Source organism: Lagenorhynchus albirostris, chromosome 8 (genome assembly GCF_949774975.1).
Source record: "Lagenorhynchus albirostris chromosome 8, mLagAlb1.1, whole genome shotgun sequence".
Taxonomy (NCBI): Eukaryota; Metazoa; Chordata; class Mammalia; order Artiodactyla; family Delphinidae; genus Lagenorhynchus; species Lagenorhynchus albirostris.
The window spans coordinates 74,956,174-74,980,207 of NC_083102.1; the positions used below are offsets into that span (position 1 = coordinate 74,956,174).

Consider the following 24,034-nt stretch of genomic DNA (forward strand, 5'->3'; position numbering starts at 1 on the left):
AATAAGAACCTGCTGTATAAAAAATAAAATAAAATTCAAAAGTTCAAAAAAACGAACAGAATGAACAGAATCTAATTCAAAATATAAGATAACAAAACATTTTAAAAATTAAAAAAAATCAGTGAGGTTGGAGATTGAAATTTTATTTGGGGAAGGCTATCAAAATAGGACCCATAGGAAAGTAAGTCCCTTTAACTAGAAATATGGAATAGCAACACTGCAATGGTGTGCATCTGAAAAGTGAATAAATAGATACTAAGAGCAAGTGAGTCAGAAGCACATGAGTGGTTGAACTCCAGAGACCAGATCAAGCCATGCAGCTTAATACCATCACATGATCTGCCCCGAGGCCCATATTTAATGAAAATAAGGAGTGGAGCACAGCAAAAACCAGAAGAACACTGTTGCTCTTAGCGGATGGAGCCAGAGGAGTTACAAGTTAAACCTTGATTGCCGGGATCCGTGAGAATTCAGCATGGAATGTCTCTACTGTTTCCTGGGATTTCTGCTGCTGGCTGCAAGACTGCCACTTGATGCTGCCCAACGTGAGTAACTGTCCATTTCTGTATTTTTAACCCATTCTCTGGCTATTGTCTGAAGTGATGGGTTTGTCTGAAGTAACTCTGCCTGAGCCCAAAGTTGGACTTTAGGAAGATTTCACGCTCACTTGTTTCTTCTTCTGAAAACCGTTGGGGATGTTGAAAGTACGGCAGAATGCGTTCAGTCCCCATTCTTTGCTCCAGGCTCTTGAAGTGAGAGACGTGCAGCCCCTCTGCTGTGGAGCTTTTTTCTATCAAAATTGCCATCCACTCTGTTAGAGACATTGGGGGGGGGCGGTGATGAAGGGCACAGTCTCTGGCTTGAGACCACAGCAACGCTACCCACTAAATTTTGTTTCGTTGCCATTCAACAGGAAAGAGCCTCAGATGAAATGGGGCCCAAAATCTGGAATCAGACTTTCTAATAATCCCAACCCAGAAGCTATCGCCAATCCTGCTGAGGGAATTCCCTGGTGGTTTGGACTCCACGCTTTCACTGCCGAGGGCCCAGCTTTGATCCCTGGTCAGGGAACTAAGATCCCACAAGCCGCTTGACAAAAAAAAAATCCTGCTGATAGGTTTTCACAGACCTGCAGGAGTTTGCTGCCACTGTAGTGAGGATACTGAGAAAAGCGCTAAAGCCCTGGGTCTCTTTTCTAGTTAGAGTAGAGGCTGGGGACTTTTTAACAATGCTGATGCCCAGATCAATGAGATGAGAATCTTTGGAGGTGGGGTTGGAGCATCCTTGTTTTAAAATCTCCTCTTGTGATTGGAATGGAAGCCAGAGCTGCGAGCCACTGAGCTCACCGGTGGCCCACTTGTCCAGTCCAGGGGATGGGCGGCCATGGCAGCCCCTATCCTCCAGTGGAGTGGGAGAAGGAAGTGAATTAGACATCTCCCAGAAGGTCCACTCCACCTCACTCCAGTAGAGTGACAACGTTCCCTGGAGGAAAAGTCCTGATTTTGCCAGACGACCCTACGGGAGGGCGGCGGGGGGAAGGTAGGCGCTGAGAAGGGACCCACCATGTGTGCTCACTGAGCTGGCCGCCTTAAATCAGTCGGCTAGTCCTCACAGCCCCCTTTGTGGAGCACATGGTCCTCCCACTCTTTAACGGGTGAGCAAACAAGCCCAGGTCCAGCTTTTCACCTGCTGGGCCCAGATCGGAGAGTGGAGGATCCTGGACACACGTGCACGCGTTCCTCTCACTCCTCCCAGCGGGAGAGAAAAGCCCTACAGCGAAGAGGTCCTTGCAGAGTGCGATGCCCGGCGGCGGCTGGGTGGAGGAGAAAGAGAGGGGGGCGCTGCAGGCTCGTGGAATGGGGGGTGGGGGGCGCTGGGTGCGCCGGGAGCCCGCGGTGCTGGGGTTCCGGGATGGAGACCTGGGCTGAGGGGTAGGGGAGGAGAGTGTCGGGACGCCAGTTGTGCCGCCAGCGCTGAGGCCGGTGACGGGGCAGGAAGAGGAGCAGCGACTTTAACCCAGGAGCCCAGATGCAGGGGCTGTGCCGGCGCGGGGCCGGGCCGGAGAGCGGCGACCCGGGATTTGTCACTCGTCTGGGCCGCACGGGGCCTTGCAACAGCCCGGGGATGCCGGGCAAGCTGGCGCTGTTCCCCTGTCCCAGGCAAGGGGGAAGGGCCGCACGGCGGATACGAGGACGAGGAAGGCTTTCGTGGCAGCCGCTGTCCTTCCTGCCAGCCGTGGGGCTGGACCACGAGTGACTGGCCCCCGCACCTAATTCTAGCCTTCGGTCCACCAGCACCCCCTTGCTCTGCTCAGCAAGGCAGATCAGCCTGAGGCTGGCCGGCAGTTTGAGAGGAGGCCCAACCTATTACCACATAACAAAACCTGCTGTGCCTGGCTTCACCTTGCCTTAAGAAGAAATATCCTGGCCGCAAAAAATAAGGATGGGTAGAATTTAGCAGTATATAAGACACCAAGGGATTCCTTGCCATTTTCCAGTCACAGCCGTGGTAAAAAGAGGAAGGAGAGGCTATTGACAGAGTAGCTCACAAGTGGCCAAGCCGCCATGTCTCTGCTAGTAGAGCAGGGCGTCCGAAGGGTAGAGGGAACAGCCACAGGGGTGCTGGGTGTGACCCCATTTACCTTCACATCTATTCCCCTCCCCACTTTCTTTTTTAAAGTCTTACTGTTGGGGTTTTTTTATTTTATTTTTTAATTCTACTTTTTATTTTGAGGTTATTATAGATTCCCATGCACTTTCAAGAAATAATACAAAGAGGTCCCCGCTATGTACTCTTTACGGGGTTTCTCCCAATGGTAACATTTTGCAAAGTTGTAGTACAATGTGGCAACCAAGATATTGACCTTGACACGGTCAAAATACAGAACAGTCACATCACCACAAAGATCCAAACCCACTTCCCTTTCCCACTCCACCCAACCCCCAGCCCCTGGCAACCACTAATCCATTCTCTAGTTTTATAATTTTGTAACTTCAAGAACGTTAGAGAAATGGAATCATACAGTATGTAATTTAGGGGAACTGGCTCTTTTTTACTCAACATAATTTATTGAGGTTGTTGTGTGTATCAGTAGCCAGTTCTTTATCACTGAGGGGTATGCCGGACTACATGGATGTACCACAGTTTAGCCATTCGCCCACTGAAAGATTTCTGGGTTGTTGCAGCTTAGGCTATTATGAGTAAAGCTGCTCTGAACATTAATGTACAGGTTTTTATGTGAACATAAGTTTCCATTTTTCTGGGACAAATGCCCATGAGTACGACTGCTTGGTTGCGTAGTAATTGCATGTTTAGTTTTACAAGAAACTGCCAGACCGTTTTCCAGAATGGCGGTACCATTTCCACCAGCAGTGTATGAGTGATTCAGTTTCTCTACATCTTCACCTACATCTGATGTCATTTGTTTTTAATAAATTTATTTATTCTACTTTTGGCTGCATTGGGTCTTCGTTGATGCGTGTGGGCTTTCTCTAGTCAGGGCGAGCAGGGGCTACTCTTCGTTGTGGTGGTCAGGCTTCTCATTGCGGTGGCTTCTCTTGCTGCAGAGCACAGGCTCTAGGCACACGAGCTTCAGCAGTTGTGGTGCGGGGGCTCAGTAGTGGCTCATGGGCTTAGTTGCTCTGTGGCATGTGGGATCTTCCTGGACCAGGGCTTGAACCCATGGTCCCTGCATTGGCAGGCAGATTCCTAACCACTGAGCCACCAGGGAAGCCCCTGATGTCAGTATTTTTCATTTTAGTCTTTCTGATAGGTATGCAGTGATATCTCATTGTGGTTTTAATGTGCATTTACTCACTGGCTAATGATATTGAACATCTTTTCATGTGTTACTTTGTCTTCTGTACATCCACATCTGTGAAATGTCTGGTCAGGTCTTTTACCTGGATTATTTGATTTTTTAACACTGAGTTTTGAAAATCCTTTATATGTTCTAGATATTATTCCTGTTTTGGAAATGTGGTTTGCAAATATTTTTCTCCCTGTAATGTGCCTTTTTACCCTCTTCACATGGTATTTCACAGAGCAAAATTTTTTAATTTTAATGAGGCCCAGTTTATCAGTTTCTCCTGTTATAAATTATGGTGTTAAGTCTAAGAATTATAAAAAATTAAAAAAATTAAAAATTACAAGATAATTTATAATTTTATAAAAATTATAATTTTTTATTTAAAAAAATAAAAAATTATAAATTTTGGTGTTAAGTCTAAGAATTCTTGCCTACCTAGAACCTGAAGATTTTTCCTATGTTTTTTTACTTTTTTACAGTGCCATGTGTTGAAAGGCTATCTTTTCTCCATTGGATTATATTTGCAAAAATCCGTAGGGCATATCTGTGAGTCTATTTCTGGGTTTTATAGTCTGTTCTATGGGCCTATGTGTCTATTCCTTGTCACTTGCCTTTTAAGTTTGTATTTTTCCTTGATTTTTGACATTTATTTTTTTCAATTTATTTATTTATTTTTTGGCTGTGTTGGGTGTTCGTTGCTGCACACGGGCTTTCTCTAGTTGCGGCGAGCAGGGACTACTCTTCATTGTAGTGCCCAGGCTTCTCATTGTGGTGGCTTCTCTTGTTGCTGAGCACGGGCTCTAGAGCACGGGGGCTTCAGTGGATGCTTCAGTGGATGCAGCACATGGGCTCTAGAGCACAGGCTCAGTAGTTGTGGTGCACGGGCTTAGTTGCTCCGCAGCATGTGGTATCTTCCCGGGCCAGGGCTCGAACCCGTGTCCCCTGCATTGGCAGGTGGATTCTTAACCACTGTGCCACCAGGGAAGCCCAGACTTTTGACATTTAAAATCAGAGGAGAAATCTGTGTTTGGATTATGTTTCTGGAAACACTGACATTCACTCAGGATCTGAGGAAGAGGAAGACTTCGGAAGAGTAGAAAAATCTGATCCTGGGACTCAAAGATGCCAATCTTCATTTCTACTTGATTACAGATGACTCTGAGTGAATCGTATCACTTCTCTAGGCCTGAATTTCTTTTTTTTTTTTTTTTTTTTTTGCGGTACGCGGGCCTCTCGCTGTTGTGGCCTCTCCCGTTGCGGAGCACAGGCTCCGGACGCGCAGGCTCGGCGGCCATGGCTCACGGGCCCAGTCGCTCCGCGGCATGTGGGATCCTCCCAGACTGGGGCACGCACCCATGTCCCCTGCATCGGCAGGTGGACTCTCAACCACTGCGCCACCAGGGAAGCCCTAGGCCTGAATTTCTTCGTTTGTAAATGAAAGGATTTGAACGAACTACTCTTAGTTCTTTCTATATCGAACATTCTACCATTCCATGACTCAACATTCAACTGAATTTCCAGTTATAATAAACATTTATTGATAAACGTAAATTTCCTGCCCTCACTTTGTTCCTTTTTGGAAACAGATACTATCTCACAGTATCACAGGACATGTGGTTTTTTGCCTGATGTGAAGGCCCAGAGAAGAAACATGGCCTGAAATCCCACAGCCTGTTTCGTAGTGGGTTCTGTAACTTCCAGCTCAATGTTCTTTCCCACTCCATCTGCCTCCATTATAAGAAGGCAATTACATGCTTCCCCTTCCTCCTACCAACAAAGAGGAATAGAAGGCAGAGGCTAGTGGCATCCATTCAGTATGGCTTCTCTGAGTACCTTCTAAATACCGCCCCTCATAGGAGGCCTCTTTCAGGATGTAAGAGAAAAGGCAGCGTTCCTGGCTCTGAGTCCGTAGCCAGACCAAGACACAAGACCGTATGACTAGATGAGACAACAGTTTATAGCAGTGTATGATTAGGGGCTGCCAAGGGTTATAGACAGTGGAGCTTTTGCCTGTGAGTAACAGATACTCAAATAGGTTGAGTAAGACATTTATCGTCTCAATCCACCCAAAGGTAGACAAGGCTGGAGGAAGAGCTCAACAATATTGTCAAGGACTCTTTCTTTTCATCCATCTATTCTGACACCCTTGGTGTGCTGGCCTGCTTCCTCAGATTTTTTCCCTCATGGTTAAATATGGCTGTCACAGTCCAGGCATCACATCATTATACTACTGTCTCCAAAATCAATTCTCAGGAGGAAAAAATGGAGTTTTTTCCCACTTTTTTTTTTAATAATAGAGAAAAATGTTTCCCAGAAGCCTCCATCAGACTTACACTCAGCTCCCGTCAGCCAGGATCTAATCATCAGTTCCTGCCCAAACTGTAAGGAAAGCTAGGAAAGTGATCCTCTAGAATTTTGAGTCATTATGGTAAAAACTCTGCAACAAGAGAAAGAGGACAGGTGCAGGCAGGAACTGTCTGCTACAGTCCTCAAAGAAAGGACAGACAATGTGACCACCAGACTTATCAGGAAAGGCAAAAAGACAGACATCAAGATTGGAAAGAAATTTAAAAGAAGTGGAATACTATAAACCCTGGAGCAACCACTCAAAACAAAGAGGTATAGCTAATAAGTCAATAATGCAGATAAAATGGAATCCAAAAATAATCCCAGTAAGTATAAGAAAAGAAGAAAAAAGGAATAAAGAACAGATTGGATAAATAGAAAACATATAGTAGACAAATCCCACAATATTGATAATTACATTAAATGTAAATTACCTAAACACTCCAAATAAAGGGTAAAAATTATTAGACTATTTTTTTTAAAAAAACAATATGCTGTCTACAAGAAACCCACTTCAAATATAAAAATATTTATAGGTTAAAAGTAAAAGGATGGGGACTTTCCTGGTGGCACAGTGGTTAAGAACCCTCCTGCCAATGGAGGGTACACAGGTTTGATCCCTGGTCTGGGAAGATTCCACATGCCACAGAGCAACTAAGCCGGTGCACCACAACTGCTGAGCCTGTGCTCTAAAGCTCGTGAGCCACAACTACTGAGCCCGTGAGCCACAACTACTGAGCCCGTGTGCCACAACTACTGAAGCCCACGTGCCTAGGGCCTGTGCTTCGCAGCAAGAGAAGCCACCACAATGAGAAGCCTGAGCACCACAATGAAGAGTAGCCCCCACTCGCCACAACTAGAGAAATCCCGCGTGCAGCAATGAAGACCCAAGACAGCCAAAAATAAATATAAATTAATTAATTAAAAAAATTTTAAATATGTAAAACAAAGTAAAAGGATGGAAAAAGATGTACCAGTTAAACACTAAGCACTAATATCAAAGTATTCTTCAGAACAAGGAATATTAGCAAAGAAAAAAAAGTCAATTCCTAATGTTAAAAGGGTCAATTCATCAAGAAGACTTAACAATTTAAAATAGAGCTTCAAAATACATAAAGCAGATAATGCCAACTGAAAGACAAAGTTGGCAAATTGGCACATCCATAATTACAGTTGAAGATTTCAACGTTCCTCTTTCAGTAACGAAATAACAAGCACACAGAAAATCAACAGGAACAGAGAAGTTGCCAAAGACAATACCAACCAGCTTGACATAAGTGACATTAAAAAAACACAATACTACACAACTGTATATGGAACGTTCACCAAGACAGACCATGTGCTGGGCCATAAAAACATTTGTTCAGCAGTGGGCCCTCCAGGACTGGTACATGTCTCCTGGAACCTTGGAGGCATTCCTCAGCCTGGCACTCCTTGAGCCAAGTAAACCATTCAGAATGGAAAAAGATGAAAAACTGTTCTGAAGATCATTGGCATCACTGTCTTTCCTAATGATAGTGTATCAAATCCAAATATTCAGAAGACATGTTTTGAGAAACCAAATGATGTCTAAGAAATACTGACATTCAAAACTTTTCCTTGATCCACTTAAAGTACGTAAAGAGATAGGGTCTAGGGTCTGAGTACTTGTATTCAAGGTATTTCCAGTACACATTTTTTTAAAAAGTACCTTCTATCTGCTTCACATATTGGAAATATTATGTATGTGCTTTCCAATCTTATGAAGTGAAAAGTTGCTTTAACCATTGTTAGATAATACTAAATGAGAGATGAGGTAGACAAAATAATTTTTTTTTCCAATATTTTTATAGGCGTTCATGATGTGCTGAGCAATGAAAGACCTTCTGGTTATATGCGGGAGCACAGGCAATTAAATGGCTGGTCATCAGATGAAAATGACTGGAATGAAAAACTCTATCCAGTGTGGAAGAGGGGAGACTCGAGGTGGAAAAACTCTTGGAAAGGTAAATCAAAAGACTCAACCAAAACAACTGTAATTTCTTTTTTTTTTAATTTCAAGTGTACAACATAGTGATTCAATTTTTTCTAACTGAAGTATAGTTAATTTACAATGTTGTGTTAATTTCTGCTTACAGCCAAGTGATTCCGATATATATTTATTTATATGTTCATATATATATGAAGACACACATTCTTTTTTTTAATATTCTTTTCCATTATGGTTTATCTCAGGATATTGAATATAGTTCTATAGCTCCCTGCGCTATACAGTAGGACCTTGTTGTTTATCCATTCTATATGTAACAGTTTGCATCTGCCGACCCCAAACTCCCAGTCCATCCCTCCCCAACCTCTCCTCCCCCTTGGCAATAACAAGTCCGTTCTCTATGTCTGTGAGTCTCTTTCTGTTTCGTAGATAGGTTCGTGTCATATTTTAAATTCCACACATAAGTGCTATCGTATGGTATTTGTCTTTCTCTTTCTGACTTCACTTAGTGTGATAAACTCTAGGTCCATCCATGTTGCTGCAAATGGCATTATTTCATTCTTTTTTATGGCTGAGTAGTAGTCTATTGTATATCTGTACCACATCTTCTTTATCCATGCATCTGTTGATGGACATGTAGGTTGTTCCATGTGTTGGCTACTGTGAACAGTGCTGCTGTGAACATAGGGGATCATGTATCTTGTTGAATTATAATTTTGTCTGGCTATAGTCCCAGGAGTGGGATTGCTGGGTCATGTGGTAATTCTATTTTTAGTTTTTTGAAGAACTTCCATACTGTTTTGCATAGTAACTGTACCAATTTACATTCCCACTAACAGTGTAAGAGGGTTCCCTTTCCTCCACACCCTCTCCAGCATTTATTATTTCTGGACTTTTTGTTGATGGCCATTCTGACTGGTGTGAGTTGATACCTCACTGTAGTTTTGATTTACATTTCCCTAATAATTAGCAATATTGAGCATCTTTTCATGTTCCTATTGGCCATCTGTATGTCTTCTTTGGAGACATGTCTAGTTAGGTCTTCTGCCCATTTTCCGATTGGGTTGTTTGATTTTTGTTGTTGAGTTGTATGAGCTGTTTGTATATTCTGGAAATTAATCCCTTGTCAGTCACATCGTTTGCAAATATTTTCTCCCATTCCGCAGGGAATTTCTTCTAATTTTGTTTATGGTTCCCTTGGCTGTGCAAAAGCTTGTAAGTTTGATTCGGTTGCATCCGCCAAACAGCTGTAATTTCTTATTTCAGTTAGTCTTGTAGATTGCAGATCACAGGGCTCATGGTGCGTCCATGAATGACAGCACTCTAGCTACCAAGTGGGAGGCACCTGGATTTGGCAATCTTTCCTTTATCTCAACACTATCACTTTCTAAACTCCTCTCCCCCACCACACGCACAGTAAAATCGCCTTAGAAATTTGCAACTGGTGCCTCTTGGAAGATTTCGAAGAGCAAGCAGGTTTGGCCTCAAACTTAAGTAACTGATGTGGGAATGGTCATCTTCAGAAGTTCTGAGACTCCAGGGCACTTTGACCATCTCCAAAGTGTGGTTTCTCAGAAAGTTAATATCTTTCTGTTCATATCAAAAGCCAATGAATCCTTCAGTCATTGGTCTTGAAATTGAAAATTGCAAACCTTTAATACCTGTCTCCTCAATCCAATTAAATGGATTTTTAATTATTTTAAGGAAATGTTCTTTCTGTGGTTAGAGAGTTCTTCAATTGGTCTGACTTTTTAAGTTTGTCTTCTGGAATGTTGTACTCTGACAGCAAAAGTGAAGAATTCTGCAAATAGTTTGTAAAGAGGCATAAGGATCCTCTGGTTCTTATTTGTAGATTTAACTTTACTTTTTTTTGTTTATCAGTGAAAGGGAACAGAGGTGTTTGATTGAGCTCCACTTTTCTATGTCCTAGGAGGCCGCGTGCAGGCACTCCTTACCAGTGATGCGCCGGCACTGGTGGGCTCCACTATAACGTTCGCAGTGAACCTGGTATTCCCCAGATGCCCACAGGAAGGTGCCAGTGGCGACATAGTCTATGAGAAGAACTTCAGAAACGGTAAGGAATGTTAGTCACATTACAGGAACATGCTAGGTCTCCTAACTACTGGAGACCCTCCTCATAAACCTTAATGCTCACAGGTACTTCTATAAATGCAAGATGCTGCAGTTGTCCCTTGTCACCCCCTCCTCAAGTTGGATGACAGGGAATGTGAATATGTCCCTCCATCAACATCAGTCAAATCCATTTCGGCCAATGGGTGTCTCTCCACTACTTGGAACTCTCCTCAAATCTACGTTGGGAGGCTTGGCCTTTTTTTTTTTTTGGCTGCCCTTTGCTGCATGTGGGATCTTAGCTCCCTGACCAGGCATCGAACCCATGCCCCCCTGCACTGGGAGCTCGGAGTCTTAACCACTGGACCGCCAGGGAAGTCCCGAGGCTTGGCCTTTTCTTAGTGCCCAGTTGATTGGACAGAGAATACCTTGTTGATTCTCAGATTTGGGTTTTATTACTTGGACTTCTTCTGGCTACTCGAAGAATAGTCAGTTTGTCAGATCTTTGTTAATCAGATAGGCTTCTGCTCACAAGAATTCCTTAAACTGTGTGCCTAGCACAAATGCTAAGATGTGTCTATTTTGGTGTTGCTTTGCTCTTAGTTAAAGCAGATAAGCTCTTTGCCCATGTTAAAGAGCACAAATGATTACAAGTACATCAAGGGGGATTATCTTGTTAGAACTGTACAGCCTCAAAAGTTCAGGTAATTACTGAGATTCCTCAGTCAGTAACAAGGCTGATAAGTGCAGTTATGATCTCATTTTATTACTTAGAACTTCTGTGAAACAGCTGATGTGTTTATTTCTTATTAATTCTTCATCTTCCTATGAAGCAAACAATGAATTCTGTGTAGAAAGAGTTTGATAATTAAAAAGTGTTGTTTATAATCGTCTGTAGCATTTTTTCTTTCCTTCTAAAAAAGTTAACTCTTATGAATGTTTCAAATGGCAATCTAACCCTCTGAGCACTTTTATATGAAAGAGTCCTTGTGACTTATGAAAAGTTATATAAAGTATATATCACCACTAGAAGAAACTAGAATTTTTGAAGAAATGACTAATTCCAGGTGTAGGACAGGGAAAGTACCACATGAACCAAGGACATCTTGTTGTCCCAGAAAGCAAGGGAGTAATGGGGACATGTCACAGGGACACGGAAGGCAGCTAGAGGGGCTCCTACTGGCCATATTTGGAACAATTTAAGAATAAAAAAATAATGGCTGTAGTAGATTGATAAATAAAAAGGCTCTTCATAAATGTCAGTGACATAAAAAAACAAGAGGGTGGGGGGATTGTTCTAGATGAAAAGATATTGATCCTGACTTGTTTAAAATGGAAAACTGATGTTTTCCCAAACATACAGAAAAGTAGAAAGCAGGTACTTCGAGATTCAACAAATTTAACATTTTTTTCCTGTTTCCATCTATCTATCTACCTATCTATGTATCTATCATCTATCTACATTTCTAGGCATATTTCTTTTTTTCTTTCTGAATCATTTGAAGAAACAAAATAGCCAAATGTATGATGTGACCCTTGACTGTGGTAGGCGTGGCGATGACGTGGTTATGTAAGAGAACGTCCTTATTCTTTGGAGATGTGTGCTGAAGTCTTTAGGAGAGTCATGATGTCACATGAATCAGGGAAAAAAAGCTACAGATAGAGAGAGTGTATCAAAGTAAAAAGATACAGCATCCCTCGGTTTGGTTTGAATATGCTTGTGATTTGGAGACCCAATATGAAGATAAACATATTAAGTGATAGCTCTAAATTTCCTGAAAAATTGCTTTATATAAAACTCATTGAAATATAACATGTAGGCAGAAAAATGCACAGGTCGTAAAGGTACCATTAGATGAATTCTGAATATTAGGGTTTTAGTTCTCCAACCATATTTAAATGAGTTATGAGAAAATATGAAAATGTGTTTAATTCAATGAAGAGCATTGAGTATTCTGAGTCAATCACGGCGTGTTCCTTTCTCTCTTTAGATACTGGTCCATCTCCTGACCCATATGTTTACAACTGGACAGCATGGACAGAGGACGGTGACTGGGGAAATGGCACCAGACAAGGCCATCACGGGAAGCCTTTCCCTCACCCCCGAAAATGGAATTTCGTCTTTGTGTTCCACACACTTGGTTGGACTTTTACAAACCCCCTTAGCTGCTTCTTTACCTTTCCTTCAAATTTTAAATTTTTTCTCTTTCCGTATTCTATAATTGAGAATTACAACCCTGGGAGTTTAACAACAGTTACTCTTCTAACTTTCCTTAGCTGGAGTGGAGGGTGAGGGATAAAAATTAAATCTTGGTTAGCCTTGCCATATCTCCAGGACATCAAATAATTAAAACGAGAAAAAGACAGGTTCAGCTTTCTTTTTTTAAGACAAAACTACTCAATTTTTTTCCGTCTAAAACAGTAATATGAAAAATAATATTTATTTATTTGCATCGCACACGGATGGGCATTTGCTGATTTATTATCTAATTTTTTTATGTTTTTAAAAGAATTTTAAGAATTTAACTGATGCTCTTTGTAGGAAATTTGGAAAATGCAGAAAAACACAAATGAAAAATCGGTCACCATAATTCACACCAGAGATTATCATTGTTAACATGATGGTGTTTTCTCTACCAGTATTTCTTTCTTTCTTTTTTCTTAGTGTTTCTTGATTAAGATCATAAAATATATACATTTTGATCAATATCATGAGCATTGACTAAAATTCTTGCATGGCTTGTGGGATCTTAGTTCTTTGACCAGGTATCAAACCCAGGCCCCGGCAGTGAAAGCACCAAGTCCTAACCACTGGACCGCGTGAGAGTTCTCTAAACTTTTTTATATACATTATTTTAATGACTGCATAATATTCTATTGAGTAAAAGTATAATAATCTAACTAGTCTTCTTCTTTGACATAGCCTACCCTCTTTTTTTTTTTAACCACAAACGGTATCCACTTTGCTTTACTATTAGTGAAGTGATTTTTTTTTTTAAGGAGGACTAAATTTAGGTTATTAGCAAAGCTGCTAAATTCTTAGTTAAAAATCTTACCAGGGGCCACCTGGCTCTGAGTATTGCAAATCTGCTACCAGCCATGCAGACTCCAAATCTCTAAATGTTTGGTCTGTCTTCATGAATTACAGACAGCTTCTCTTTCCTCAGTTAACTTACTTATAAATCAAAATAACATATTAATAATACATGGTCCAATTGAACAGAGTACAAAATATATAACAAGTACTATGCTCGTCTATTTAAATCGGCTGATATAAAGCCGACTTTTTTCAGTCCCTTCATGGCCCTGTCAGTTAATTCCCCAAGTGTCATGATTTCTTTGACCTGACAGTTTGCATGGAGTCACTTCGGCTCACTAACACTCCAGATTCTGTTCAGCCTAGTTAACAACCATTAACTTAACTAGTTAAGATGTCTCTATTTAACATCAGTTTCCAGCCCAGAAACCGCTGTTTTCCGAACAGGACGGTTTTGAATTTCCATCTTCTGCTGAGGTCTCAGAGTTAAGTAATATTTTTCCTCAGCCAAGCGCTGCCTCTGTGATCGGTGCCAGAACTAACATTTCCTCACGTATCACTAATTCCAAGAGACACCTCTTCCCCCTGTAACCTCTAACAGAACTGGCTCTTCATTTCAAGGTAAAGGGGGATCGCAAGCCTTTCCTGACACTTTATTTTCTATTTTTTGGGCTGCAACTCGCGGCGTGTGGGATCTTAGTTCCCCGACCAGGGATCGAACCCGTGGCCCCTGCCGTGGAAGCACAGAATCTTAACCACTGGCCCACCAGGGAAGTCGTCCCTTTCCTGACACCTTTGACCATGTGATGAACATGGTCTTTAAACATCTCCGTCTCACAAGCATCCATCTTACAATACTTGTTGTTTCAATGACACATCTGTGCCAGGTGCCTCAAAAGGATTAGAAAAATCCTCGAGCCCCGAAGGAGAGGAATTACTTTCACTAGCTAGCCAGTGGCAGTTAGATTTAGGTTAGAGTTGGAGAAAGAAAAAGGAGGATTCAAGGGCCCTAGAAATGTTAATGGAACTACTCCGTTCCTTTTTATACCCACAATACCCTGTTTGTTTTTCATCACTTACTGCATTTTTTTTTTTTGCGGTACGCAGGCCTCTCCCTGTTGTGGCCTCTCCCGTTGCGGAGCACAGGCTCCGGACGCGCAGGCTCAGCGGCCATGGCTCACGGGCCCAACCGCTCCGCGGCATGTGGGATCCTCCCGGACCGGGACACGAACCCGTGTCCCCTGCATCGGCAGGCGGACTCCCAACCACTGCGCCACCAGGGAAGCCCCACTTACTGCATTTTTATAAACAAACACTACTAGAAGGTGGAGGATTCTAGTTCCCTAAAAGAAAAAAGTTACTTAACAATATAACTGAACTACTAATATGGTTACAAAAATAAGGTAGATTTTTGGATATATTTTTAACTCCCTTGGACACCTACATCAAATGTATTTTCTGGGGGAAACATATGTATTTCAAGTGCCAGATCACTTCCTTATACAAATTATTTATTTGTAAACTAAGGACTAATGGCATCCCACTAAACAGCTCTTTTCATTTTAATCAACTGTATACAACTACATTTATGTTTGTGAGATTGTTTTATAAGGTTTTATATGAAAATGAGCACCGCCTTCTTTTCTGAAGGAGCCAGGACTGCATCCCCATCCTGTTTTCCCTTTCCCAGAACTATCTCTAAATGGCAGTTGTTATGCTTTAAGAAACATCAACTTTCTGTAATGATCATATAATGTAGCCAATAACTAAACATTTCCATCCTCTCAAAGGTCAGTATTTCCAGAAACTGGGACAGTGTTCAGTGAGAGTTTCTATAAACACAGCCAATGTGACTCTTGGCCCTCAAATCATGGAAGTAACTGTCTATAGAAGATACCGACGGGCGTACGTTCCCATAGCAAAAGTGAAAGATGTGTATGTGGTAACAGGTGAGTGGACTGAACTCTAAATTAACTGAGCGTGAGACACTTAGTTCTGATGATGTCAGTGGGTTAGAAAGAGTTCGAGCCAAGTATTCTGGGTTAGGTTAGATGTCATCTGGACTCCTTCTCAACCTTATATATTTAATAACATATTCCATCTATGTTTTCCAGAACAACCTGGAGAAACTCTAGCACACTTGTATAAGAAAAGGGAAAATGATGCTGAATTATCCCTAATTTTAATTTCTAACGTTTTTAGTTAAAAAACATTAAAGTCATCCACTTAAAGTCAAGCAGTGGTGACTTTCTTTCTTTTTTTTTTTGGTGGGGGGGGATATATCTTTTAGATCAGATTCCTGTATTTGTGACTATGTCCCAGAAGAACAATCGAAATTCATCTGATGAAACCTTCCTCAAGGACCTCCCCATTACGTTCGATGTCCTGATTCATGATCCCAGCCACTTCCTCAATGAGTCTGCCATTTACTACAAGTGGAACTTTGGGGATAATACTGGTCTGTTTGTTTCCAACAATCACACTTTGAACCACACCTATGTTCTCAATGGAACCTTCAGTCTCAACCTCACTGTGCAAGCTACAGTGCCTGGACCTTGTCCTTCACCTTCACCCAGACCTCCAAAAACCACCGCTTCTTTGGGTAAGTGTTTTCCAGGTCTTTTTTGTTGTCAGGATTCCTTAACAGCCAGAAAAAAAATTCATGTGGGTTGTATAATTAGATCCTTAGTTAAAGAGACTGTGTAAAAACTCTGCAATGATTCCATTTTCTACCTGTTGATTTCGTTTAGCTACTTTATCACCATTTTTAGCTGTTAAGAGTTTGGAAGAAAGGAGAACGTGTTTAAAGTCACTTGGTGACTCATATACAGCTCCTTGACCTTCCTAATCCTCACTGGCCCTTGTTATGCGTATGGATGCTTTCCCCCTTCTAGCCTGTCACATTTCTGTTTGCCTCCCTTTTTTTTTTAGTTAAGAAACATTGACCCCTTGTAAACATTCAGGCCATCCCACTGTCCTTCCTCCCCCTCCCACATTTCCTTCCCACTTCCATTCTCCTCCCCACCGTGCCCACATCCACCCCATGTCCCATGAAAACTCAGCCACCCTTAAATGTAGCTTACAGATAGGCTCGAAGAAGAATGCACCTTGAGAATACTTCTTGGCTGGCAGGCTGGAAAGATTCCAGACACTAAAATTATTCTAGATAAAAAGCATAATTACTTAAAGCCCACCTTCTAATAATAGTATATGAGGTCATTCAAGAAGTTCTTCAGAGTTTACTTTGTGAAGCATTAGCTTCCGTCTGATTCTACACCCTACCCCACACCATTACCATCCTTCCCCACTAAGCCATGAGTACATCTTACCAGGCCGGCATCCCGGGGATGGTAATAGACTGACATCCTCTCACTGGACACTAGAGGGCACCATCACCAAGTCGGGACAGAACACTCGATGATGATGTCCAGACTTGTTGCAATTGGTTTTTTTACCCAAACCTGTTAGATATAAATAATAAACTGTTATTAATAAGTGTGTTATTAATAAAAATATCTTGCTAAGTCAAGCATATCTAAAGCAAGACATTATAAGTTATTACCGATTTTGATTAATTCTTTCTTGGAATGTTTTAAATTATAAAATTAATGCACGTCCCTTAATAAAACTTCAAATACAGAAATTTCAAATAAAAGTGAAAGTTCCTCTTCATGCTCTCCTCTCGAGAGTTAAACCCTGTTAAGGGTTGGTAGTGTTTCTTTCCGGATCCTTTTCTGTATATTTACAAACATATTCTATAAATACATATAGGATTTGTGGTTTTGATTTTTAGGTAGATGGGTTCATGAAATATGTATTCTACAGTTTGCCTTTTTCATTTAACAAACATCATAGACATCTTCCCGTTATCAGTACATTTAAGTCTGACTCACTTGATTCAGTGGCTTATGTATTTAACCATTCTCTTACTGGTGGATGATTCAGTTAAACGTAATTCCAGTTGTAAATATAACTGCATTGAACAACTCGAAACATATAGCTTCGTTCTGGTATTTCTATAGGAGAGTCAATTTATTTATCTGCAAGCATCGGTCTTCCTTACAAATAAGCAGACCAGGTGTAAAATTCAAAATAAATTACAGGTGCTTGTTACATCTGTCTAGAAACTCCTGAATGGTAAAAGTCTTAAGGTTAGGTTATTTAATGTTAGTCTATCTTGAATTGCATTTTGATAAAGCTAGCTTATTTTTCTTAGAACACATTTGTATCATAACATGCAAAAAAATATATTTTAAGTCAATGAAAGAGTATTTTAAATTTGTTATTATTTTCTATAGGTTAGACCATAAGATATACGGTAGCAATTTGTTAAATTTGTTGAATTTGTTAAATTTCATAGTGGAAGGAAACTGCCTGGCTTTATCTAAAGGTGTTAGATCAACCGTAATCAACCCCGAAATGCCTTAGAGCAGCTGTGAGACTTAGGGAATGGAGGGATGGGAATACGTAATGGGACCCAAGGTGATGATAGGAGTCCGCCCATGACTTGAGAAAGGGGTTGGGGTACTTGTCCTCTGGAAGAGAGAACATTTTCAGCTATGCAGAGCATATTAACAGGCTTGGATTATTGAGCACTGGATTATTATTTGACCAAAAATTATGTTGTCTCTGCTATAGTAAGTGGCTTCAAAATAAGTACAGCTATTAAATAGAAACCAAATGCAACCAAAGGAGTGAGACAGAAGCAGAGCTGAAGTGGTGATTCAGGAAGATAATTACATTATAGGGCAGACAGGTATGCTCTAGTTTTAAGCCACACAATTCTCCTCCCTCAGGTAACCGTGCCATTGATCATTTCTGTGTACAAATCTAAAAAGAAAAACCTTTGTAAGACTGATGCTAATCTGTGTAATATTATATATAATATGTATATATCATATATATATCATATCATGTAGAACTTTCCCAAAGAATCAAAGGATCTCACACCATTCTCTGAGTAACAGGGACAAAAATAGTGAATTAAGTAGGACGCTTACCTTCTTCCCCATCTGTCTTTTAAGGTGTTAGTTTTTCTCCATTAGCCCTTTAATCATACCTTGACTTTATATGTATAGATATAGATTTGACATTGTACATACCTCTGCAAAACTCCACATGCATTTTTATAAGCATTCTACCAAAGATAAAATCATGGACATTTATTAGTCATCTTTTATGAGAAGTTTTATTTTAAAAGATGGCAGGGTCATGATTCCATGCTCTAACTTGACAGCTAAATTTCACCTGTCAAGACCTTCAAAAGGAGATTTCTAGGGAAGAGCCAGCCATCTTTAATACCCTTCACAAACATATCTTTTGCTCCGGAGCCCATCAGTTAAATCTCAGAATAGGAAGAATGATTACCCTGTAACTTCCACAGGACCACCGTGAAACTCAGGGGACACAGCCAAGCCTGCTAATAAACCACTGCATCTGAATCTGGCATGGCATCAGAACCTTTCTGGGTTTTACCCAAACAACATTTCCCAAAGTGTGTGCCATGAAGCGCTACTTTCCAGAGATGCTCTGAGAACTGCTCTGCGAAGGAGCAAAGGAGCATCACAGGCACATTCATTCACCCACTAGAGGCTCTGAGGAGCCCTGGAGAAGTCTCCCAATTGGCTTCATACTTACATATCCCTATGTCAGAGATGCAGCTCTTATGAAGCTTTGATTCCCCCCAAACTGGGTCCATTTTCATGCCTTTGGAAATTTGAGACAGTAATGTTGTATTTTCAGTATTATATTTTCTTTCCAGTCTTTTTATCTTGTTAATGGAACACCCACACCTTAATTAGAGCTTTTTAAATTGTAACTAATAGAGCATTAAATTCTTTGCTCTAATCACACTCAAAGGGTTATTTTTCAACAGCATCTTGTATTCTCTCCTTTCCTTCCCCACACCTCTGCTCATCATAGTGACTGTATGACTTCTAGAATGTAAACTTAGGATCTATGAGACACTCAAACAGGGAAAGAATTGCCTTTTTCCATGTTGTTTCCTTCTTATCATTTAAAATTATCCACCTTAACATTTAAAATTACATATCTTATTGCATATATATGTTATAGCACATCTGTACCTACATAGATGTATAGAAGTACATATTGGGATAAGGAAACAGATATTTATTAAATACTTCCTACATGGCAGACATGAGAAGCAAGTTTTATATATTTTATTTATAAAATTTGATTTTTTTATTTTATTTAAGTTTTATAGTTCAACTCTAGTAGGTCAGTAAGTATTGTCCCTATTTTACAGATGAGCAAATTGAGGAAAGAGAGGTTAAATGACATGCCCATGGTCTCAAACAGCTAAAAACAAGGGGCCTAGAATTTGAGCCCAGAATACCTTCCTCCAAAATTACAATATAATTTTATCTGTTGTGGCCTGCTTTATTTCATCATGATTGTTGTACTACACATTTTAATATGGCTTCCACCTTTCATATGATATTTGTGCTTGAACAAGATACGGGATTGTGTTTACTTACATAATTTAACAATTTTATAATGCTTTATAGCTCTCACATCTATATGAATTGTTACCCATTTAGTTCAAATTTCTGCAGCAATTTAATAGTATAGAACTCTTGATGTTTTTCTAAAGAGCAAGTAGACAAATGTTTAGATCTTTGGTAATATCATGTACATCTTTTACGTTCTCAACAAGTACCCTAAAATCTTGTTATTCAGACTCTCCAGTACCTGCTGGTGACAATGCCCTGGAGCCAAGGGAGATTCCTGATGAAAACTGCCATATTAACAGATACGGCTACTTTAAAGCCACCATCACAATTGTAGGTAAGACCACGGAGGAAAGATGTTAGAATCCACCTTGGGTCACCCACTCCCTTACCTGCCTCTGGAGGGCTGAGGATGGAGAGCAAGGGCACCCACTCTCTGTCCAAGGTGGTACCACATGTGCACAAGCAAAGACTCCACTAGTTGCTAGATTTCCACCTGCCTTCCCGGCCTTCCTTAGACATCCTGGTGGAAATGAGCCCTCTGTGAGGCCCACAGAGCAATGAGCCTGCCAGGGGGCCTGGACCTCCGACCCTGTGCAGCTCAGAAACCTGAATGAATGTGGCCTGAAGGAAGGCCAGTTGCAAATTCTCACAGCTCCCACTTTCCTCCCCTGGGTGATTTCACAAAGTCACACCTCCTGTGTGTAAGAAAGAGGGTTGAACAGGGCCACCACACCGGGCTGTGTGCTTGGGGCGCTGCTCACAGGTGCCCAACAGAGGAGACGGCTGGGGCTAAAACCCACATGGTGGTCCAGGGGCTACAACTCCACCTTCTGATGCAGGGGGTGCGGGTTCAATCCCTGGTCAGGGAGCTAAGATCCCACATGTCTCGCGGCCAAAAAGCCAAAACATAAAACGAGCAATATTGTAACAAATTCAATGAAGACTTTAAAAATGGTCCACACTAAAAACAAACAGGGCTTCCCTGGTGGCGCAGTGGTTGGGAGTCCTCCTGCCGATGCAGGGGACGCGGGTTCGTGCCCCGGTCCGGGAGGATCCCACGTGCCGCGGAGCGGCTGGGCCCGTGAGCCATGGCCGCTGAGCCTGTGCGTCCGGAGCCTGTGCTCCGCAACGGGAGAGGCCACAGCGGTGAGAGGCCCATGTACCGCCAAAAAAAAAAAATAATCAAAATAAATAAAAAAATAAACGCCAAGCTGTGCCTACTGGGGCTGAGCCACTTGGGCAGGAGAGACAGCAGCTGAGGCCTGAGCCTGGGCCTGCCCCCCTTCAGGGTCATCTTTCCCGGAAACACCTCCTCCAGTGGGTGCCGCCTCCTGACACACAGGCTCCAGAACTAAAGATCAAGGTTGGGCTGAAGAGCTGTTCAGTTTGACTTTGAAAATGCTGCCTGGACATGTACCCAAAGCTCTGGGGCAGATTCCCGGGTCTGGGGTGGTGAGAAGCTGAGTCCGTTTTGTTTGGCCTTCTGATTGGTTAAGAAGTGGTTTGGTTTGGTTTGTGTTGTATTTTGATGTGTTTTTCTGCGGCGCATTTTTCCACTAGAGGGAATCCTAGAGGTTAACATCATCCAGGTGACAGACGTCCTGATGCCCGTGCCACAGCCTGACAACCCCCTGGTGGATTTCGTCGTGAACTGCCAAGGGAGGTGAGTACATTATCTCCAAGAAAGGGGCCAAGTGAGGACCCCAGGCTGAACAAAGGTCTTCATACCCCTCTCCCCTTTAAAGTTGATTTGGATTCTAGTTCCTCAGCAAGCCAGGATGAGGAAGGACCCTCCCACGTGCTCTCAAGCATGCACTTGCTTTGCTAGAGCTGAGCAATGCTCACCACCTTTAACTGTTGAAGAAGAATTACTGATTGAACACCTACTGTGTCCTTAACATTTTACTTCTGTTTTCATGTCAAATCCTCACACAGTCGTGAGTCTCCTCATTTACACCAGTGATAACAGTACCTCCCTAGGTGGCGGGTACCTGGCAGAGCAAGGTTCCTGGGTTGAGGTCTGGCTCAGAGCCTCTTAAGCTCCCTGAGGCTCCTCCGGAGTCAGGGGAGGCCATGTGGAAGCGCTGTGTCCTTGTGCTAAGTAGTAGCAATGCCTGATCGATCATCCTGTCTTGCTTTAAAACTTACAAAGCTCTTTCTAATGCGTTATATAATTTGACTTCCTAATGTTTGGTTATAACTATAGATAATAGACTGAATATAAACTAATTAATATATAAATACTATATCAATTAAGCCATCAAATATGTGAATGACTTACTAATTTACGTATAAGTAAATCAAGTAATTAAAATGTATGTGTATGTGATATAAAAATTAATCAAGAGAATGGGCTGGTATAAAAACGAGGCCTTATCTGATCAAAAAGGATAGCTCCAGGGAATTCCCTGGTGGTCCAGTGGTTAGGACTCTGCTCTTCCATTGCAGGGAGCACGGGTTCAATCCCTGGTCAGGGAACTAAGATCCTGCAAGCCGTGGGGTGCACCCCCCAAAAAGGGAGGATAGCTCCATAGCTCTCTGGATTGGGGAGAGAATGGGATGAGGATGACAGAAAAAGAGAAAACCCTGACTGAGGAGGCGCAGCTGCTTCAAGAGGCCAGGGGCCAGGTGAGAAGGGAACATGAACTCGTCTAATTTCCCACGCCCTCATCAGGCCCAGCTTCAGAGCCTGGTCTCGCCATCCAGGAAGTCTACTCAGAAGTGAGACAGTGGCTAAGACAGTAACACATGGTAGCCGAGTGGTTACAGGGACAGCTGTCAAACCTCTTTTATTCAAGTCCCAGCTCCACCTCTAACTGCTTTTTTAAGCTGGGGCCAGCGATCTCCCCTCCCAGAGCTAGTTTGTCACCTGCTGCATTAGGAAAGTATTACTTTCCTCATCAGGTCGTTGAGAGGAATAGACAAGACTATATCACTTATCAGAAACTCAGTGCCTTGCACACAGTAGGTGCTGCATAAACAGCTCTGGTTGCTGCTGCTGCTGTCGTCATATCTCTGCAGGAGCCCACGCAGGGCCGACTGGCATTTAATACTACCTTTGCCTAACACCTAAGCCGTCTGCATCTTTGGGCATCTAGAGAGCCAAAAAGGAGAGGGAAGTTCCCAGCAGCCCCTTGCCTTGGGGGACTTCATTTCTTCCTCCTCCAGCACCAGGGGCTCATCTTCCTGAGGATACAAAGGAAACAATGGCTCACACCCAGGCTTGTTTAAGAGTAAATTAAGATCCCACATGCTGCAGAGCAACTAAGCCCGTGCGCCACAACTCCTGAGCCTGCGCTCTAGAGCCCGTGAACCACAATGACTGAGCCCGCACGCCTAGAGCCCGTGCTCCGCAGCAAGAGAAGCCACCGCAGCGAGAAGCCTGCCACCGCAACGAAGAGTAGCCCCCGCTCGCCACAACGAGAGAAAGCCCGCCCACAGCAACGAAGACCCAACGCAGCCAAAAATAAATAATTTTTTTAAAAAATTTTTAAAGAGTAAATTATATGTGACAATTTCATGTCATATGGTTTGAGTAAGAATAAGTAGGATTCCATTTTATAGAAATGTAGTGATTTTCTTTCTACACTGATGTCATATTCCTCTCTCTCTCTCTCTGCGTCATTCGTGCCCTCAGCATCCCCACAGAGGTCTGTACCGTCATCTCCGACCCCACCTGCCAGGTCACTCAGAACACAGTCTGCGACCCTGTGAACATGGACCTGGGCGATATGTGCTTGCTGACAGTGAGAAGAGCCTTTGGTGGGTCTGGGACATACTGTATGAACCTGACTCTGGGTGATGATGCAAGCCTGGCCCTCACGAGCACCCTCGTCTCTATCCCTGGAAGAGGTAAGTTTTGTTTTATGGTTGTATGAACATTTCATGTTGGAGATAAAGTGTGTGTCCAATACCAAAGCTACTCAAGGCTTCACTCTCAATATTTAGTTTTATTTCCATGTAAAATTCATTGAACTGTTGTTAACGTGGATTTGAGAAATGGCATTAAAAGCCAACAGCAAATCTACTTAGGGAAGGGATGAGAGAGAGAAACCCAATGAAGTAATGGCCAGAGAAAAGCCTTTTGACGAAGAAAATCAGCTGAGATCATGGACCAGTAATAATGGGATGTGGTCACTGCATGCTCAGATAGATTTGTAATTCAAGAGGAAAGTGCAAAACCCAACATCAGAAAATAACAATGGGGCTTCCCTGGTGGCGCAGTGGTTGAGAGTCCTCCTGCCGATGCAGGGGACACGGGTTCGTGCCCCGGTCCGGGAAGATCCCACATGCTGCGGAGCGGCTGGGCCCGTGAGCCATGGCCGCTG

The 24,034-nt window shown here is 42.3% G+C and overlaps 1 protein-coding gene across 2 annotated transcripts in view; it reads left to right on the plus strand.

Annotated features, from left to right (window-relative positions):
- Positions 1-378: 378 nt before the first annotated feature.
- Positions 379-24,034, plus strand: part of GPNMB (glycoprotein nmb) — a 39,791-nt gene continuing 16,135 nt past the window's right edge. The window contains exons 1-9 of one of the 2 annotated variants that reach the window (XM_060157153.1): positions 379-545; positions 7,987-8,139; positions 10,054-10,197; positions 12,185-12,334; positions 15,021-15,179; positions 15,521-15,832; positions 19,933-20,040; positions 21,267-21,369; positions 23,344-23,558. In XM_060157153.1, the coding sequence (XP_060013136.1) occupies positions 476-545; positions 7,987-8,139; positions 10,054-10,197; positions 12,185-12,334; positions 15,021-15,179; positions 15,521-15,832; positions 19,933-20,040; positions 21,267-21,369; positions 23,344-23,558 (1,414 nt within the window). In that variant the 5' untranslated portion in view covers positions 379-475. The remainder of the gene's footprint in view (positions 546-7,986; positions 8,140-10,053; positions 10,198-12,184; positions 12,335-15,020; positions 15,180-15,520; positions 15,833-19,932; positions 20,041-21,266; positions 21,370-23,343; positions 23,559-24,034) is intronic. The other variant, XM_060157152.1, reaches the window with a different exon arrangement.